We start from the raw sequence: 21,260 nt of genomic DNA, 5'->3' as shown, positions 1-21,260 counted from the left end.
CCCCCCGGTTTCCCCGACCCGCCGCTCCGGCCGGGTCCGGCCCCGGCTCTCCCCACCCCGGGGTGAAGCGGCTGAGGGTCAGCGCTCTCGCCCGCCTCCCCCGCTCCCGGGTGTGTTCAGCAGGAGAAGGGGAAGAATTGAAGAAGTCGACAGCTATTGAACAGAAGACCTGGGTTTCTTGGGTTTTTCTTTTTTTTTTTCTTTTTTTTTTCCTCTTTTTTTTCCTTTTTTTCCCGTAACAGGGAGCAGCGAGGAAGGACTGCTGCGATGCTAAATCCTACTTTGTTATCCCGATGAAATTCCTTTTTTTTTAATTCGTTGGCTGTGGCTAATTGCCTCTGTAGCGTTAACGCTCTGTTCCTGCTCTTAAGGCTGTGTACTTGAAGGCAACACATCCTTGAAAGCCAGACGTAAACGGGGTTTAAATCCCAGCAGCACACCGAGCGAGCCCTCCGTGGGCACCCCCGGCCTTAACCCCCCTCCGCTCTGGTGCCGAGCGTCATCGAGGGCAGTGGCAGTGCTCGTGGATGTGTCTGAAGGGTCATCCACCGAGTAACACAAATAAAATCTGCTCGGTGGTAAAATATTATTCGATATTTTGCTGTTTGTGTGTACTACTACAGGTGTTTACCTGGACTAAAAGATGCGACTGTGGGGTTTTCACCAGAACAGCAACAGATCCTGCTGGCAGATTAGGTGATTTGTATCCCTTTAATCAAGGGCTTCAATGCCTAATTACATGGTAAATTAACATTATAGTGTTTTAAGTATCTTAATTATATATACCTTGGCAATTCTTGCCTAACGTGCACGCTATTGTTTAAAAAAACCCCAACCCCGTAAGTACCACAGCTCGGCTGCGTGTGGTTTTCTCTCCCTGCACTGCACCGGTGAGTCTTTCAGCACAGCGATCTTCCAGAGTTAATCCACATTTAGTGTTTGCATTTAAAAATCAGCCCATCGTTTGTGTAGTAAATCTACATAGCAGGTGTTAATTGAGTGCTAATTTATTTAAATTCCTCCTGATGAAAGTGATTAAGAGAGGAAGTGTGTCCCCAATTGTTGGAGAGGTTATTTGCTTTTTTAAGTTTTAAAAAAAAAAAAAAAAAGGAGTCTGTAGTTTGCACAGAGAGTTAGGCACTTAAAAAAAGGTAACTGTAGCATGATCATTTGCCCTGTAGGAAGCTGTGAGCATGTTAAAGGTCAGACTCTGTGCTCAGACAGGCTCCCTGGCTTCCCATCCACTTCAATGAGGGTGCAGTATGCTTGTTTCAGAACTAAAGTTGGCTGCAAGGCATCAATTTAAGGACAGCTTTATGCACTTAAAAGGCTGGACACAATTAGGACGACTTGTGGGAAAGAGAAGGAACAGCAAAACCTGAGATCTGGAAGGTAGGAAAAAAATTGAAAGAACTAGAAGCTGAACTGATAAAGGCAGAGGAATAAATCTCATAGCCTGTGCTAGGGTAACTTAATAGTACTCTGACCAGCACTGCGAGGTGTTAGAAACCAGCTTTTCTGTACTGCTTCAGTTTACTTTCTATGAATGGTGACCCATTGCGTCTGATCGGGTTCTCCTAGTTGCTTGAGTCATACAGCAAAAAATATCTAGGAAAAAAGTTAATAATCTTTTGCTTATTTATTAAGGAGTCTTAAAAGCTACCTACAAGACCTGGTAGTATCCTTAGTGCCGGAAGCCTCTTCTTTTGCTTGGATTAAGTTCCTTTCATAAATTATATAATCAGTATAGATTTTGTTCTGCTTTTTTAAGGCTATTGAGAAGGACACTGTAAGATGCAGATATAAAGGGCTCAGAAAGGAGTAGCTGGTAGTGACAGTCTTCCAGAATTGGATTTTCTAGCTTTTGTGGAGTGGCTGTTGCTAAGCAATAATTTGGAGAAGTATGAGCACAAAGACTTCATTCATTTTGTAGTTATTCCCAGTAATAGCTTTGTTCTGTCATCACTGTCTTTGTTGGTATTTCTTTTTGTCTTTGGTAATACAGTTGCAACCACATCTGCTACATGAGAGAGTTATATGGCTAAATCTGTCTAACAAGACAGTTATTGTACAGCTAGTCATTAGAGATGATTGCTTAGTTTGAGGTAACGGCAACATTTACAATGTTGGGTCCCATTCATAATGATGTTTCAAAGCACATGCCAATAGGACTGTGGGCTTTAAAGATATTTAAATGCTCATAGATGTATATATCTAGAAATTTTAATGGTTTTCTCTCTGTATTTTGAGATGTGTAAATACCTTCCAAAATCTGGTTCAGCATTGTTGTCAATCGAAAGCAGTCTGCAGCTCTATACACTAGTTAATGTTTTATATAACCCGAATTTTTAACAGCTATTACATAGCTGATTTTGGTGGTATGTTATATCCCTTCACGCAGGACATCAGATACTGCATTTCAAACTAACCAGAACTTTAAAAATAAAAACACAACCACAGCTCACTGGTACTGCTGCAAGCAATAAACTTTACAAGTAGTCATCCTAAGCAGCAAGTATCATCTAAAAGAGCTTCCCCACAGATGGCTTGTTAGAAATGCCAAAATACAGGCTTCCTGCTGCCTTTGAGAAATCTGGAGAGAGGGTGGAAAACTAGTCCTGTTCTAAAAGGACAGCTAGCAAATGTGTCCTACTGTCCCAATTCCTTCCAAGAGGTAATTATGCCAGAGGTTTTATAATAGGCTTTCATTTTTGCTCGGCAGACAGTTTGCCCTTGTTTAAAACAATCATCAGGTAAAAATTACAAGCAATGCAATGTTGATCTGCGTTAGATGCTCCCAAGCAAACAGCCTTATTTCTAGGTGTTTGGACCTGGGGTAGTAGAGCGTTCATTGACTTGAATATGGTGCTGCATTCACATGCTTGGCTTGCGATGTTTGAAGGCAACGAGCACACGCACAGCTTCATCGCAGGCTGCAAGCAAGCCCTCCGCAGCTTTGCAGTGCTGCAGTTTCCTAAAGTCCGTACAAGTTAGCCTCAGCCAGGGTTTCGATTCTGCAGTGGGGTCTGCTTAGGATCCCAGCTGATTTCCCTGGAGCAAGCCTGGACTTCGTGGAAGGGCTTGAAGCTAAACTGAGAGCCTGCGATCTGCAGGTTATTGAAGCAAAGCCATTTTTACACAGTGATTTAGAAAAAAAAATTCCTGTGCATGGAGAAATCTATATTGAAATATGATCTCTCCTGTAGTGAATTTGGAGGAGGGGGTTCAGAATTGTTAAAATAACCAGTTTAGTTAAAGTGGCTGAGTACATCCAAAAATAATAACACAGAGAGTGCTTTCTGTCACGGACAGCCATTTACACACGATGTAATAATATCACTGCAATGCAACGCTGGCATTCAGCTGAGAGAGGAGACACACCTCTGCCTCATAGCTCTCGCCTTCACAAGCAGGACTGAGGAAACTCTTCTGTAATGCTGGGCTTGGATCTCTCAACTGTGACCATTTGAGGTCTCTGTTGTGCCTATAAACACCTGAGAAATACTACAAAAATCTGGGATGGAATTGCTGAGATGTATGTTCTACCTAGTTTTGTTTCTCTGGAACAATTTAAACCAGGGTAACTAATAATTCAATAAGTACATAACTACTTGAGAGCTGCACTTGGGACAGAAATTGGATTGAGTCTTGTTATAAGATGGAACACTTTATTCTTGGGGGAAAATCTCCATCTCCTGAGTAGGGAGTGTTCCTACTGTGGCGTGGGACAGTTTTCATTCTATCCAGTGGGTCACTGGTTCAGTACTTTTCCTCCACAGAGTGTTTTGCAGGTATTATCTGCACTGTGCTTAAAGGATCTTGAGTTTTATTGCTGTCTTTCAGAATGGGAAACAGAAACATGGGGTGATGCCACTTGGCCAAGGCTACAGAGGGAGGTGGAGGTAACAGAACTGTACCTTGAAATTTCCCAGGTACTGTGATCTTTGCCTCATGCTCTGCTGTGGAGCCAAAGGTCTTCTAGAGGCTAATTATTTGGGGGGATGCTTTGAAGTAACTTACAAATAGGCACTTCTGAAAATGCTATTAAACCTGAGCTTTTAGCTAGCTACATTCTTTGTCAAATCAAGTCTGTGGTGTTCTGTAGCTGGGCTGGTGTTACACGTTCCCATTGTCATGTAGGCAAACAGCTCAGGTTACTGCATGTGCATGTTTCCCTCCTAGGGTATGGGGCACAGGAGCTTTGCAGTTGTATTGCTGGGGTCACTAGAAAGTTCATCCCTTAAGTATTCTATAAAACTAACGCAGGGATATGATTTTTCTCTTTGTCTTACCGCAGAGGTGAAGCCTGAGGTGAATTCTCATAAGCTCCATGAAAATCTTCAGCTTCGCTCTTGGAATTCATCTGGCCGAAGTTCGTGGCTTCCGCTTGACTGCCCAGCCCTGGGGTCTCTGTGCCGTAGGATGGCAGGCCAGCCGCATCTCGGTCCTTGGCTCCTGTTTGGCTGCTCCTAGGGAAGGTGGGTTTCTTCATAGTGACTTGCACAGCTGGCCTGTGGGCAGCACCTGCAAAGCTTTCCAGCTCTTTTGCTCCTGGAAGTAGAATTGTCCACAAGTCAGGTAGAAAGCAGTGGTGGTTCACCAGTACAGCATACTGCAGTAACAGGGGAAGGGAAACTGGTATGTCTGCAGGTGGATGAGAGTTCAAGCTGCCTGGCCTCTGCATCGACCAAAACCTGCACAGCTGCATTAGCCAAACCTGACTTCTCACCAGGGCTGGTGAGCTTTGGTTTACAGGCAAGGTGCTGTTCTGTTTGGAGATGGCTTTCAGCACAAGCCAGACAAGTCCTGTTACAATAAACAAGGTATAGATACAGCCAATGTGTTGGGCTAAGCTGGAATCCCTGAAGGGATGAAGCTCGGGGATGAGACTCCTCTGTGAGAGGGAACATCATCTCCACCTTGTCATCCTTGACCTAGGAAGAAGAGGGGCCAAAAGCAGAAACACAGAACAACTTGTATCCAGCTTTGAGAGGTACCCAAGCAGACTGCATTTTGGGGGCATTTCTCTTCTCTTGAGCCTACAAAAGTGTTTGCATCTGGCTTCTGCTTGGCAAATATCTGCGACTCTGCCTGATGTTGAGCAGCAGCAAATTCTCTTGTGCTTAGTTGCTCAGCTCAGAAATCCACGTGCTTACCTAGGGAAACAGAGAGACGTGCACTGGATGCCGCAGATCCAAATTCATTTTCAGCAACACATTTAAATATTCCAGAGTCTTCTGGAAAAGCTTCTGTAATAACCAGGGTGCAGACTTCCTCTGAAAGAACAAATTCAGGCATGCTGTTGCACCATAAAAGCCAAATGTTAACTTGTAGGAATTGGGAATTGGTCCTTGCAGAAGGACTGCTACTTAGTAATGGGCCTTGGCAGCAATAAAGTGTGAAAAAGTGATGTAAAGGGCATACAAAGTCAAGGGACTCAGAAGGAGCAAAGTTGAAGGAAGAATCTTTCTTCTGAGACTTTATGAAACAAGGCACAAATTTTTTGCTAAATTCTGTCTTCTTTTGCACAAGTTACCCCAGAAAAGATTGTAGGTTAGAATAGTTAGTATGTTTTCCCTTAATATACAGGGTACTCTTCATTAACTGAATGTAAAAGGGACATTACCTTTTTCTTTGTGTTGTGAAAAAAATCAGGGCCTTTCAGGTGCTTGTGTCAAAACTAAGAATTTGAAAGCTTTTAACGTGACACTGAAAGCTATCTTCTGGTTAACTTTTGAACATTACTGTTTTATCTTGGATGAGCTAGGAAAACCTAAGTGTGGGGTAATTAACCGACGAGATGTCTAACAAAAAATGTGCTGTGTACTTACCAGGAACTGCTGATGAACAAGCCTCTGCTCAAAATAAGAGAGAAAAAAATTAAATGGTTATAATGCCAGAATGGAAGAAAAACCTTCAGCCCTCACTCCCTTTCCCACCTCAGTTCTCACCCCGGTTACAAAGGGACCATATCCCTTACTGTCCATCAAGAGGAATTCCATCCAGATAGGGGAAGCTCATGTTTGGCTGGGGAACCTGATGGTGCAAACACCTCTTCACTGAGATGATACAGAAAGAGTTCCACTGACTTTGGAGTTAGTTGCTGTGAATTTGGCCTACTTGGAGCTATGACCTCATGCCTGGGAATATTATAAGTTGTTTAAAATGTGCTTGTATTTTAATTTTTTTTTCCCTGAGTTGATCAGTAGTTATAATATATGGTGACAATGCCTCCATGGCTCAGTAGTACTTTCATTAATAACTAACAGCACAGGAATTTCCTCGCATCGTGCCTGATCTGCTCACGCGTTGCCAGAGGAAGCACAGGCTCTGTACGGCAGTCTGTGACTTCAGGTCATTTGATACTTGTAAACTTAACTCTGCCTCCATGAACATGTACAATCTCCTAATTTTTACAGCAGTTCTTGTTCCTGTCTTATCACTGTCCCAATAAAATTACTGTACATCAGACATAGCAATACCTACTTTTTCGTAGTATTCGGAAATCGGCAGAATCTATTATCTGATCATATTCTCTGTACCAGTGAACCTGTAAGGTGGGTGTAGCGCGAATGCGACATTCAAATACCACTAATTGACCCTTCGTAGCTCTTATGTTTTGTAGACCCTGGAGGAGGAAAAATTGGTGTTAAATGGCTGACATAAGTATTTCCCTGTTGAAGTAATTATTATGGAATGGTACACCCTTCAGTGAAGAAGATGATCTCATGCTCATATTTTTGTTTTACTTACAATAGTTAATTTAATTCTAAATGCATTTGCAGTGGGTTGTGAGTGGAGGTTTTTTCACCTGTAGACCAGTGCTTGTTAAAAGGCTTTAGCTTGCTTATGCATTTAAAGAAAGAGACAAATGCAGGAAAAACATCTATTCCAGTGGATACACCATAATAAGGGAGGTTACTATGAGAGGTTTCCACTTCAGCCTCCTTTGTAGGAAATAAATGAGATGAATTCATGTAAGTGGTTCTGTCTGTCTGTGTCGTTTACCAATTGAGATGTTAGTTTGATAGCATCACTAATGAAGCATGCTGGCTTTTTTGAATTGTCAATGAACCAACGTTCCAGCCTCAAAATACCTTCAGGTGGAGCAAGAAGATTCAAGATCTAATGCTAGTAGTTGCAGAACAAGCTAGGTCATTCAGACAACGTGTGCTCTTTACCTTTGTAAACACAGGTGTGCTTCCGTAGGCAGACCCGGTCAGGCTCGCTGAGGGACTCTGCATCTATATAGCAAAGAAAAGTGATTTCTATAGGTTGAATTTCTCATATGCAGAAACCCAGCTGTGTTGCTGGCATTTTACTTTGAAACAGAAGGAGACATCAGAGTGTTTTATCTGTTGTTCATGTGCCAGCCTAATAAATATCCTGTGAAGAGTCTCCATTCAAGTGCTCCAAGAGGAAATGCCTCCCTGGACTGTGAACACCAAGTTAGTGGAAAGAGGAGCTGATAACCAGTAACTGTTGCTAGTCTTAGAGCTGTAAGTTAATTAGTTGCCCACATCTTGTAGTCTCTATGTAAAGATCAGTGTTGCTTGCCAGTAATTGTCCCCTTCTACAGAGATCCCTACCTGGTTTAGTTGACTCCAGGTCTAGCTCTTCTTGGCTTGTGTGGTGTATGTGGTAACTACAATGAGGCGGAATGTAGAGAAATGAGCAGGAACTTTGGTACTCTGTCCTGATATTCTCCTTTAAAGCTCAGCTGATGCAGAGATTACAATGAGGTCTCTGATGCAGCAAGAAAGGCAGTTTTAAGATGATCAAATATTTGCAGTGCAAGATGTGTCCTTGTTCCATGGTGGAGTGTTCATGTGCACTCATTTCCACCTCATTTAGCTTTTGAACTATGTGTCTTGCACATAAATGTGCAACTGAAGTGCTTGGGTTTGTTTTGCTGTGACACCAGTCTTTTTTATAGTCTGCCTTTTCTCTGAAATAACTCAAGTTATCAGCTCTTTCCCTCCCAGCCTGAGTTAAGATGTGAGTCTGTCTCTAGATAGTCTGACTTCCCCAGCTCTTGACCAAGTATGTGCTCTAAACCAACTACCTGTTCTGAAGTGAATCTTTAAGGTAGGCTGACAAATGACTAAGCTGCGTGGCAGTCCCTTGAGCATTTCCAGCCCTGTCACCTGCTCCATCAATTCTTAGCAATTCTGGCTAGGAAATGTTCCAAGCCAGAAAGCCCTTTTCCAGAGCTTAGGGTCCAGATCTTCATATTCATGATGACCCTTGCCTCTTAGTCACTTGCTGAAGATGAGCTTGAGCTGTTCCTTGCAAAGTATTTCTAGAATACTATAAATAATAATTTTAGAAATGTGTAGCCTACTCTATGAGGGTCAATAGGTAACAGCTGAATTAAAGTGGTGTAACTGGTGAACTGAATGGCTGCTAGAGACTTCATTGGCTGAGGAACCAGTGGTCAGCAAAACACTGGTGGCTTTCCACTGTTTCTAGGAATGGGGGGAAAAATAAACAGGGCAGGATGGAGACAGAGACTTTAGGAGGCTGAGTACACTTGACCCAACAATGTTGGCACTTACTATGACATTCCTCTGGTCCTGCCAGGATGCTGAGACTTGCAAGGAGGCTTAGCCTTTGGATTTACCCTATGAACCTGGAGAGACAAACATAAATCAGTGTGTGTTTAGAACTATCTCCTTTTCCTTACAACACAGTGATGGCTCCATTTTGTAAACTGAGCATATGCTGGTTGGAGAGCAAGTGATATGTGCCAGAGAAAATAGAAGCATCCTTAGTATTTGAGAGTAGGCTCCGGTCACCTCCAGAGCATGGAGACATTTAACCAAGGTTATTGATATGAATCTTAGCAGAAGACCCAAGTCACCCATGAAACCTGGCTCCATGGTGGAGTTAGGGTTTTTCTGCATTTGGATGGAAGAGTCTAAAGGAAACCCTTGTTACTTTAGCTGAAGTGAAAATGGTACCTCATAAACCAGCTGCCAGATCCTTCTCACATAAGGACTATAGCATACTGGATTGACACAAAAAAGTAGTTACCAATAGCTTATTAGCTCATGGTGGTAATAAAAGGTTTACAGATTTCATCTTTGTTTCCCTTTTACTATGGCAAGAGAGATTTTTCTTGGTGGAGTACTGCAGGCTAACAGTCTTGCTTCTCCTGGGCCCAGCTGCATCAAGTAAAAATGCTGGTCTTGACAAACGACTTGCAGCAGCAGCAGTGCTGTTGTCATATGCTCTGCTTCTGGAGCCAACATCTGGACTGAGAGACGGCAGCATGTGTGAGATCTGGAGACAGCGCTCCTGCATCTGTCTGCTTTGAGCTACAGCTGTGGGGAAGGAATTTAGCCTGGTTAAAAAAAAAAGGAGAAGGCATGGAAGTAACTGAATTGACTTCCTGCTGGCTGTAGGAGCAATATATGTCCTCTGCTGCTCTGTTTGGTGTGATGCAGTACTCCTGAGTTGCTAAAGGGTGCCCTGGGATTTGCGTTCCCCATCCATTAAGCCAGCTGTTCACCCTCTCCCATTCTTAGCACCTGCGGCATCAAATTCAGAGCCTTATTCTACATTGTCTGGTAGCTGATGTTGCCATGTACTTCCAAGTCCTATGTTTGTGCCTGTATGTGTCTGTGGTCATGCAAACAGTTCCTTAAGGTATTGGCAGATGGTTACAAAGCTGTTGTTTCTTGTTTAGTGATCAGTTGCTAAGGCCGCTGTAACTGTCCCCTTGTGAGCTCCTCGCCTGTTGAACCACTGCCTTTGTGGCAGTATTGCTTTGTGCTTGCAGCCTGCTAGGAACCAGATATGAGTGGTCTGGTAGGTAAGAAGTCTCTCCTTAAGGTTACAGTTGTTTCTCTGCACCCCAGCATTGCTTGAGGTCAGACAAATGTGTGTTTCTTCAGGGTCTGGATCCTACGCTTGATGCTCCTGGTTCCATATGGTATTGTTTGGTACTTACAAACTTACAAATGTTATTTATAACATGGTAGGTAGAGTAACTTCAAATCTGGGGTCTTCTAGCTGACTGTCACCCTGTCTTGGAGTGACATTTGTAGAGATACAGATAGGTGCATGGCATAGAGATATGGAGGCACCTCAAGAGACTAGGATATAGTTACTTCGAACAAGTCAGCAGGCTACAAAAGCACCCATCTCATCAAATAAAATCAGTATATGCATCTGAGCTCTTCAGAGGCTTTGCTTAGCCGTTTGGTCCAAATAATTTATTTGAGATCTCCTCTCTCTCTCCTGCTTTCTGTCACTCTCCAAAACAGTCATAACTGCTTACAGTGAAGGATATTTTGCAGTCTAGTTGGATTTGACTGGTGTAGCCACGTGACGACCGCAGGCAGCCACGTGAGACAATGGGCTGCTGTAAGGCAGTCGGACATCTCTGATGAGAACGTGTCACTGTGTCTCTCATCCAAACCTGCAGTATGTTACCCTTGGCCCTGATCCAGCAAAGCGGTTACGCATGTACTTGGACCACCCATGGCCTTCATATTTCTATCTGTTGCTCTTGAGTTATAAGTATCTCTCAAGCAGTTCCAGGATGGCTCCTGTCCAAGGTTGTGTCACACGACCATCAACAGGGCTCTGCCGTGATGCAAGGACTGCTGGATAATCCCAAGCCATTGCATGTGGGAGGAGGGCCTGGGAAGCCAACGTTATTGAGTTGCCCCGGGCTCCTGCCACAAACCAGTCCTGGCTGTACTCCACCACACATCCCTGGGATGCTGTTTGCATTGCCTCCTTGCAATCTATCAGGTAATGGTCAGTATAGTTGGTTTTCAGGACCTGTGAAGTAGGCTGATTGTTTTTTTCTGATTTTCTCCCAAAGAAAAAGGGTGGTGAAAAATCAGACACGTGCAGATTGTGAAAGGAGTTCCTGTGCTGACATACCTGCTTTAATGGTCACCTCACACAACTGAAACAGCATTAACAAAACTGCATTGTAGAACCTATGCCCCCCTTTCTTCTGTACAATAATAGACTTAATTCTCCTGTAGAGATGACATCACTCTTGGTTGTTCCACTCTATCTCCAAGACCATGATCGGTCTAGAATTAGGCAAGACATGCAAAGAAACAGAAGGCACAGATGTGCCCCTTAGCAAGAGTAAGTAAAGAGGTCAGAGGTGGGACTGTGCCAGGCTGTGGTTTAACACTGAAGCACAGTGAGCTACTCCAGGGAGCTTGCTCAGGAAGGTTAGACACACCTTTTCTGGAGCGAGAAGCAAGATCTTGGAGAGAGGTTGGTCTACTGAACTGAACAAGAACAGCTTCTGACAAGTTTCCAGCCATAATAAAACAGGCACTGAACTTTAGCACCAAGCAAGAATAACACTAGCTTATGAATTTGTGCTCAAGACAGTTACTCAGTTGCATGGCATTAGTTCCTCAATGCGATGATTACTGCTAAGACCTTCTGACACGGCAGAGGCCATGGCCAAAGGTGATGGCTGTCAAAGTTGCAAGTGAAACTGGACTAATGCCATGTAACACACCAAGGAGTCAGTGTTTGCACTGTAAATACAGGAAGTTATATATGTGATGCTGCAGCTGCCAGTGCTCGAGGAAGGCTAGGCTAATCTCTTGCCAAAGCAGATCTCACTAGTTCAGTTGAGAGGAGACCCCATCATTGGGAAATCTGTTTGTGCTTGGCTGCTGTAGGTTTCTACTGTTTAAAGCAGAAGCCATCCTTGAAATCCACATTGCTTGCAGCACCCTGGTTTGCAGACAAAGTCATCCTTCACATGCATGGTTTATGATAGATGCTCTGCTCTCATCTCGTCCTTCCATTTCACAATTTGCTTCTCATGAGTGTGTTGGATGCTTTCACTGTTAATACTGGATTTGGACAAGGAAGAGTTCATGGGAATAGATAAAAGGCTTATAAGGTTCATCACCAGAACAGTCACTGTTTTAGTCTGAATTTCCTGGTTTTGTTTGAGACCTAATGATGTTGGGACTTAGGATATTTAATAAACCAGGAGACTTTCAGGTGTGACAAACTTGGTGGCAGGTGCTGCTTTAAAAGGCAGAGTGAACATAGAAGAGTAAATGTACTGAGAGTGTTTGGACTCTAGCTGCAACACTGACCAGCCCTGCTACTGCTAATTGGTTTCGCATGATTGAAACAGTGGGCTTATATGCAAGTGCAAAGCTGTCTTGTGTATGAGGGTGTATGTGGCTGTCCAGCTTAGTAGTAAAAAATGAGAGGATGTCATTCAGCTTCCAAGAAAACCCTGGAAGGTCACTCTGAGATAGCTGGTTTCTCTCTGACGTGTCTCCTTTTCTTTGAGATATGAGTGATTGCTCCAGGCTTCTTTAACTGTCTGTTTTCAGACTCCTGAGATCCTGTTCCTGAGTCCTGCCGAGCTCCAAGTGTGACGTGCCCCTCTGTCCGTGTTTGCCTTGCTAAGCACAGAGGCTTTCTACAGCAGCTCAGCGGAAATGTTGGCACTGTACAGCTTACGCCCTTGAAAGAATATATAGCCGAGGTTTTACCTTGGTGAGTCATTCTAGCAGTCCTAGTGTCTCATGTAAATGTCAACCTTTACTTAGTGTAATTCTAGATCTTTGTGAAGAGGACAGAATTAGACTCAGCCAAATGAAGAGTCCAAAGACCTTTGCAACCTAACACCAGAATGATTACAAGGTACATGCAGATCATGCTGTTGACACAAACCATAATGACGACATTCTAGCATTACCTGAATAGTTGACATGGCTGCAGAATTATGCTATATGCAACACTAGGACAAATTTAACACAGGGTTAGGAAAGTATTAAAGCTGCATGGAGCCCTTTTGCCAGACGTTTAGATAATGGAAAACCCATTAAATCTGTTTTAGGAAAAAAATGAGCATCTGCTGGATCTGAAATACACTGCATTGTAAAGAGTGTATGTAGAGGGGAGGAGAACATTTTAAAATTTACACTTAGAAGTAAGGCAGACCTAGACTGCATCATCATATTAATGTACCAGCATGTCTTTTATTTAGAAAGCGGGCTCAAATAGATGTACAGGGTAACAACCTTCAGTCAATTTGGAAGTGATGCATTTTGCAAGCCATCTGCATGTACCTGATGGTGTTACTCATTTTCAGAGAGGTGTTCAAGCTTCGAGAGTGTATGCTAGACACTTGGCTATCTTGTGGCACTACCCTGTATGGCTTAACAGTGATATGAACACAGGACTGCAAAGAATGAGGCTTTCCCAAAGGCAGTGGGCTGGAGAAAGCTCTTTCTGGAGCTGTATTTCCTCTGTGCCATATGGCTAAATTGGGAAATCATCACCACTTGAGTAGTGAGCTTTCTAGTTGTGAGTTACTTGGTGATGTGAATATGTGATTTGAAAGCGGCTTCTCTGTTGCTCCTGGGGTGTGAATAACAAGACTTCCGTAGGAAGTGAGAAAAGAGTGATTTTATTTGTTTCTCTTCCCACACACCAAGAATCCTGAGATGACCGGTTAGATTGCAGGGAAATTTGTGAGAGTATAAAATTGTGGAATGATTTCTTAAAATGACTGCTCTTTGGTGGAGGAGAAGGGCAGCTTTGCATTGGCTAAGATATTCCAAAAATAAGCAAATAGCTGAAAGAGGTTATTGTAGCCATTGATAAAGTATTTACAGAAACTGCAGAATCCTGATTAGATTTGAAGCTTGCTGAGAGTCTTTCTAAATTGTAGAAATGCAGCTGAACACTGAGTACGTTTCAAAGACCAATTTTTTGTAGCATATTTTCAGAACATGTAGCACTGAAGTGCACTATTTCAAAGTCTCATTTTCTGTGCATTATGTTTTTCATGCCTCCCCCCAAGCAAGTAGGATATTAGGTTCGCATCTCAAAAATTGTGTATGGCAATCCTGTGGGCACCTCCATACATGCTGTTCAGGAAGGGCAGAAAGGTGTGCTGGCTTTCAAGGACAGGTTCCCTCTGGGATTAGCAAAGACTTTCAAGCATGGAGAAGAGCACAACTGCTGAAATGCATGTACTGTGCTCCATGCTTGAAAGTCTTTGCTAGGATGAGTTTGTCCATTGTACAGAGCAGACTGTCGCAAGGAAAAGAACATCAGCAATCTAAATGTAATGGCATTTGGGCAACAGTAGCCTTAATATAGGAAAAAGTACAGTAGGGAGCTTTGATTTTGGAATTAGTTAAGGCATGTCTCTGATGAGATGGTGAGCATTTGCAAACACACCCTGCATATGGCTCACGTTGCCGTGAAGTTTGTGGGATGTTTGGTGTCCGTGGGCAGCGTGCAGGGGTGCGCGTACTCAGAGTGTTATTGCTCGTGGTACACGTCCCACTCCAAGTGCAGTGTGAAGAGATGGGCTCTCAATATCTCTCCCTTCAAATCACCTTTTGATGGCCTCGAAGGTCCCTTGGATGAGAGCAGAGGTCCCTCGTGGCGTGGCTCTAGGGCCGCCTAGCGGGGTGTGCTCCGTGTGGCCCCAGCAGCCCTGCGGGACCCGCTGTGAGTCGGGCTGTTCATCCAGTGGCTGGGAATGGCTCGCAAACTGGGGCTGAGAGTAAATTAATTTTATCCCTTGTATTACATGCCTCTTCGGAGTACAGCTGTTTCTCAGGGCTGGAAAATCCTGGCTTTCTCTCCCCTTATTTGGGTAACAGCTGAACTGCCGACAGATATTGGACACTTGAGTCAAACTGGAGTTCCTAGAACCAAGTGACTGAATCCCTTTTTAAGCACCGACATTAAAAGACGCCTAGAGCTTATTTTAAGAGATGCTAAGCTTCCACTTGAAATCATGAGGCTCCATACTTGTTAAAGTAAGTAGATTCATGTCAAACAAAGATCCTGGTGATTTGCTTCCTTTCTTCCCTATAAAAAAAACCCAACCCTGCCCCGCTTCTTTGCATGCCAGAGCATTACAGGAATGTGGAAGGATTTTGAGCCCAGACTGCCTGACACATGAAGACTGCAGATCCTGGTGAGTGTAAGTGCGTGAAGACTCTGGTGCCCATGGCTGTAACCTGCAGGGTACATGCAGATGTGAGTAAAGATGATAATATTTGTGGAGTCCCTGGGCATCCTGATGCATCCGCCTGCTCTCTGCTGCCTGTGCTGTGTGTACCTTTGGCATTCACATTGCAGAGGCACATCCCAGTGGCTGCGTTTGGTGGAGGTTGGGGGTCCTTTATGCGGACCCTAAGGACAAGTGTTTAGTGCCAGGGAAAGAAAGGTATTTCAAGAACCCGGAAACTGCTTTTTCTGCTGTTAGGATGCAATGTAGTAGCAAAGCTAGGGCAAGTTATTTCCTGAAAGCTCTGGGGAAACACCCACAGGCCTGCTGTTTCATGGATTACTGTTTCCTAAGAGCTCTGCGTTGTCAGTGCGTGGATCGAGAACTGATGCACTGGGGCAGTGCTGGGCTGCTCTGGTCTCATACAAATCTGTGAGCCATCTGAGCTATCGCTTCCCCTCCTTGTAGCCATGCAGTGCCAGGAGCCAGCGGCTCCTCCTGCCTGCACGAGCCCAGCTGCGCATGAGGAGGGGATGAATCAAATTCCAGGACTCCCTTTCACTGCTGCCTGCTGGAGGATGCTTTCCCTGTTTCCCCATGGATACCTGCAGTGAATAATGAAGCAGAGCCTCAGCCCTCATACATAAACCAACCCACAGTCTTTTTTTTTTTTTAAGTAGAAAATATCACGGTACGTTATTCAGCCAGCAAGTAAGTTAACCTCTCCACCCTAGAATACAATGATGACTCTCCTGTGAGTCATAAGGAGGATTAAGTTAACGGGGCCAAAGAAGAAAAAGAGCAGTCTAGCCAGCTTGATATTTCATGTGGGGCACACCTTCCAAGGAGGTGGCTATGTCATTCCAGCAGGCTTAGGAGAAGATCAGAACTGTGTGGTCAGTGCATGTAACTGTGCGTGACTCATGGGTTTGCTATCCAGTGCTCCAACGATGACTTGCTGTCTCTGCTGTCGGTGGCTGTACTGTTACGTTTGCACTTTCTGCAGAATGCAGCATGTTCTGATCTTCAGTGTCCCCAAACCAGACCTGTTATATGTGTCCCTCCTTCTTCGTGAAGAAGGAATTTTTGTGAATAGCACTGTGTGAATTATGACTGATACATCATCCAGCGTAGCACAGGATGTCTTTACTACATTAGTAATTACCAAGATGGAGAAAGAGCCTTTTTTGTCCCAGAGCCTCTTGCTTTTACTCAGCTGTTTTAAATTGTTTTGAATAGGAATAAAGAGAAAGTATATCCTCAGGTGGGAATGCATTCAAATGGGATGTCTGTAGACTGATAGCAGTAGCTAGATTGCACTCAGAAGCAAATAGGAATCTGGGGTAGCTTTTGCAGAGCCTGCATACTATTCTTCTCTGAAGTGCTACACAAAGCAGCATGTGCCTGCTGTAGCTTCTGTCTTCTCCTGTCACACAGGCGTGCCCTGGGTGCTTATTCCACAGCATATCCTGCCTGGTAGTCTGGCACTTCTGCTGTATAAACCTGATGTCATCAAAGCTGGTGGATCCAGAGATGAACCAAAGCTCCTGAGCCTGCCTGCCCTCTTGTCCCACTGCACGTGAGGCCCCTGAGCTGCCCGTGCTCTTGCTGTGCAACGGAGAAGGCTGCAGTGAAAACGGAGGTGAGCGACTGGGTTTCATGTACCTTGTCCGATCTCTAGTGCCACGAGAGCTGCTTCCAGCCGGGAAGGGGCAGGGGAGCCCGTGCACAGGAATAGCAGCACATAATCCTGCAGGCTACCTGTCGCTGCACTTTATCACTTTGCATCTGTGCCCACAGTGAATTCTAGCCTAAAAATCTTGTCCTGGTTCAGGTCCGCCAGCACCGCTCACGCCAGGCACACGTTCATACGGAGCTGCTGCTGGGGGCTGTGCCGCTGCCCGCTCTGCCCCCGCTGCAGCGTGTGCCAAGCCACCGACACTCGGGACGGGCAGTGCCAGCGCTACCACGAGTGGAGCAAGACTAGTGGGTGAGATTTGAACTTGTACAATTAAAGAAGAAATCCAGGATCCCCCCTGGAGGCTATTTGCTTGAGGGGAGGGTTATTTAAAACTCTTGTCTCCAGTTTCACTGACATGCCGGGAGATGTTTTTAGCTCACTCGCCTCCTGACGGAGGAGCGTCTGTCTGAGCTGCTGAGGAGAGCTCTCCCATGTCCCCATCTCCGTGGTGCGAGGATCTGACCAGAGGTGCCTTCCCTGGGGCGGCAGGCCAGCACCATGACATTCCCCCAGGAGCTGTGGGGTTTGCGGTGGGCACATGAACCGCAGGGGCGGCTGCTGCTCATCAGAGATGGGTGAAACCAGCTCCCTCTGCACCGCTGCGTGCAGTGCCGTGGGGTGGGCAGGCCTGGGAGCTGGGAGGTGAGCATCCCCTTGGCCACCTCCTGCTCAGGTTGGGGCAAGGGGTCTTCCCTCTTCTGCTGCCTGAGCTGCAGAGTTATATCAAGTGACTTACTTTAAAACGATGCTAGAGTAGGATGTTAGTGCTGCGCGGTGCGAGCGTAGCAGTGAGGGAGCAGGGGGATGCAGCTGGTGCTGATGCCAACATGGGGAGGGGATTTTCAGTCATTTTGGTCTTGCATGGCTCTTGCAGAGGCTGGAGGGCTACCGTGCAGTGGGGTAGAGCTCTCTTAAATACTTGCTCTCAGTCCTATGTCTAGGGCAGGCCCTATCTCTGATCTCTTCACCAGAGAAGCTGGGGCGGCTGTTGACATCTGAAAGAGAGTCTGAGTCTATGCCAACAGCTCTGGTTCTACCAGCGGGGCTCATGGGAATTATCCAAAACTGCTGGGACCCAGAGTGCATCATATAACCGAGTCTGGAAGACCTGCAGTGGTCAGAGTACTGTCATCCCATTGCACATGCTGCAGTATCACCACGAAGCTCAAAACAGGGACCTACCTGTTGCACTGTAAAACATGGTAAAAAAACTATTCCAGCCTCAGAGCTTTTACACAGAGCAGAAATCATGCATGCAAAGTGCAAATAATCAGAATATCCCTGAACACTGTAGTTTAGAGGCATGTTTGTAGAGCTAAGGCATAGACTATGAAGCAGTTAAAGGTGCCAATTCCCCAAACTGTCATTATTCAAGTTGCATAAATTAAGCTGTCAGTGCACAGTCAAAGGAAGCTTTTTATAGGGAAATAATTTTACAAAACCCAAGCCATTTCATAGAATATTGAGCTGGCAAAAAGTGTTGCATAAAATTAAATAACTTGCACATATGTTTCTTGAATGAAAAATATACGTACACCTGGTCTAACGGTTATTTTCTGTCTCTAGGAAGCAGCAAGACTGGACTGTTTAAGCTCTCACAAACACCTCTTATGACAGTGACATGTGCCATACCCTGTGTCCAAGGAGGAGGAAAGGTTAGTTTAAATGAATAGCCGTGGCATTTGGGCTTCCACAAAGTACCGTGCGTCTGCTTTATGCTGAGCAGTGAACTCTTCATTGTTGGGGAGCCCACGCGCAGGCTGACAGTGGGCTGTACAGCCGAAACCCCACCAGGAAATATGATCGGTCTAATTTTAACTACATGGACAGCATTTGATATGGAAACAGGTGGTGTCATACAAATCTGCGGGCCTGTCAAGCAACCCGAGTGCATCACTAAAGCAAATATGTTCATTTCCACCCAAAGGCAATCTAGAAAGCCAGGCCTGATTTTAGCTTGCACTTGACTCAATATAAATCAGTGCTGTAGCTTTGTAACCATAGGTGTGCAGTGCCCAAACTCTTAGATTTTAATGCCATTTCATTAGAAAAGTGAGGCATGACTTATTTTTCTTGTCCTGTACTGCATTTCACACTAGTACATACCTGTTTCTGTTTTCACCTGGAAGAAAGGTCATACTCTCTCTGTTCCCCTCTTGTGAAAAGGTTTTCTACAATGAAAAGTCTATCTAATGAAAGCCATCAGTGGTCTGAGCCTAAGCTACTGGTGGTCTCTTGCTCTACTAGATGTCATGCTAATTGCTCAAGAGTATATCTAGGCAGTGATCTCAATGGGTGCTTGGATTGCCATCTTTTTTGGCAGCTGAGACACCAACTTCCTAGGTGGAAAAACCCTAAAAATACAGCAGGGCTTGAATTTTCTGTCTGCTAGAGACTAACAGAGATAGCATGTCTGCAAAACTCCAGCTCAATTGTCTCATAAGCAAACTGTATTGCTTAATTACTGGAAAGTCTCAGGAAAACAAAAATGCCTAATCTAGTGCGTACCCAGCTGTTCTAGAAACACTTCACCTGCCAGCGTTCAGCATCAAACATGGCAGTGTCTGGGTGACTGCGAACTGCAGCTAGTGCTGCAGCTGGAGCCTGCAGCAGCTGTGGCCTGCAGCAAGGGGTTGTCCCATCAGCCGTAGCCTTTGGAAATTAGGAAATGATAATATGAAGACATGTGTGCAGTGCAAGGTACAGGAGAGCCAGGCCTTTGCCTCTGCCTGCCCTTCCTGCCAAAAAAATGCTTCTGTTTAGAGAACTAGTCAGTAAATGCATGTAAAATGTTATAGGTAAAATAAGCAAAAGAAGTAGAGGTGAGTTACAGTTCTTGTTAACAGTATTTGTGGTAAGTGAACAAAGTTCATCCCTCAGGCAGTGAAGATGCACCACTGAATTTTCTTGCTACCTTTTGCAACAACAGCTAGGAATTTCTCTAGGAGATAGCACAGTGTTATGGACAAAACTCTTGAATACCCCAAATGTATTAATTAATACAACTGAAAAGCAAAATATGAAAAGGAAGAGTTGATATTCAGGCAACAGAGGGCATAAAGTTCCTTTCAAGAGGCAGGTCCTGCCTCAGGTTTGCCTCACTCCCTGGTCTGCCGAGGAAATGCTTGATCCTCAACTGTTTTTTCATTTGGAGCTGGGAGGCCGCAAAGTCCCATCCACACCTGGTCCTTGTTTTCACTACACTCTGGATTAGGCCTACAGATAATGTGCAAGGTGTTTATTGTGCCATAGGGCCGGGGCTGTGGGTCCTGCGCTGCTGGGATAGGAGAAGAGGTTACTGCCCCAGCTCTGCCCATTCCTTGAGGCTACCCTCTGCTGCTGCCCTGTTGCAGGGGACGAAACAGGGTGTCCTGCCTCCTTGGCTGCTGCAGAGGAATATCCAGGTAATGTGTGTCTGTGGCACATGATGGTAGCTTTGAGTTAGTTTGCTGGACAGTGTACTTCTGTGGCTGCAAATGATGTGCTGTTAGAGAATCAGAGCAGTCTGTGCTGCTGAAAGTTGGAGCAGCATGAAAGACTAAATCCAAATCCCACGCCTGTGGTTCTGGTTACCTCCATTACATACAGTTCCCAGTGCTATGAAAAGACTCACTGAGAAGATGCATTATACCTTCTGGCCAGTTTCTTCCCTGTAGCATCTCTATCCCTTCTCTTTTCTTTTTAACCTGCCTCTGAGCCATGTTTAGGAGGAGGCTGTGGAGCCCAGCTGATGCTCTGCTGCACAACTGAGCCTGCATCTCAGCTGAGTGTCTTGTGGACCGTTTGCCTCTTTTCTCAGCCCAAGACACCAAATGAAGTATTGATGGATTGGCTGCTTGCAAAGTACCTCATTAATGAAGCGAGATGTTCAAGAGGGCAGAGCTCAGCATGGCTTCACCCCTTGCACATGTGCTGTGGAGCCAGCATGCCCTCTGGTTGGCAGTGGAGTCCTCTCTTGCTTTGGAAACCGAAGTCTTCCTGGGTTTTCTGGGTGCAAGGGTAAGAGATGCTCATGCAGGCAGGAGGACTGAGCCAAGCATACTGTGGGGTTGGAGCTCCTGGTTTGCCAGGATGCTTGAATAGCCACCCTTAAAGAGCCTACAGGTAAGAGCAGAGCTCAGTGTGCCAGAAAGGGGAATGCTGCCACCTGAAATCAAAAAATCATTTCCCTGCCTCTCCTCCCCACCCCCTGAAAAGCCCTCATGTAACCTAAGAACATGATTAGTATGCTAGAAATTAAAGTGTTACTCACCTCTCTAAGCCATCAGTTTGGTTTTGGGGCTCTTGCTGCCAGCAGCTTGAGAAAGCGCTGAGACTTGAAGTGGAAAGTCTCCTCTCCACCAACTCCCCTCCGAGGACTGAAGGCTGTCTGGGGTGGTGGGTTACATTTCTAATGTTCAGATCCCTGCTTGTGAGTGATGGCATGGCGGGAATGTCAGCTGTATGGGAATAAACTGCAGCAATTTATGCTCTCCAGCCTGTTTGAAAGTCAACAGAGCAGCACCATTAGCTGGAACAAAACAGGTCCAC

General features: G+C 45.1%; 1 protein-coding gene across 1 annotated transcript in view; it reads right to left on the bottom strand.

Annotated features, from left to right (window-relative positions):
* PKD2L2 (polycystic kidney disease 2-like 2) overlaps positions 1-2,284 on the bottom strand; it is a 29,074-nt gene extending 26,790 nt beyond the window's left edge. Inside the window, exon 1 of the mRNA XM_010579201.1 lies at positions 2,263-2,284. Coding sequence (XP_010577503.1) covers positions 2,263-2,284 — 22 coding nt within the window. The remainder of the gene's footprint in view (positions 1-2,262) is intronic.
* Positions 2,285-21,260: the final 18,976 nt, after the last annotated feature.

This window comes from Haliaeetus leucocephalus, unplaced genomic scaffold (genome assembly GCF_000737465.1).
Source record: "Haliaeetus leucocephalus isolate CR32 unplaced genomic scaffold, Haliaeetus_leucocephalus-4.0 Scaffold656, whole genome shotgun sequence".
Taxonomy (NCBI): domain Eukaryota; kingdom Metazoa; phylum Chordata; class Aves; order Accipitriformes; family Accipitridae; genus Haliaeetus; species Haliaeetus leucocephalus.
The sequence above is the reverse complement of the archived record's forward strand: the minus strand, read 5'-3'. Positions and strand labels throughout refer to the sequence as shown.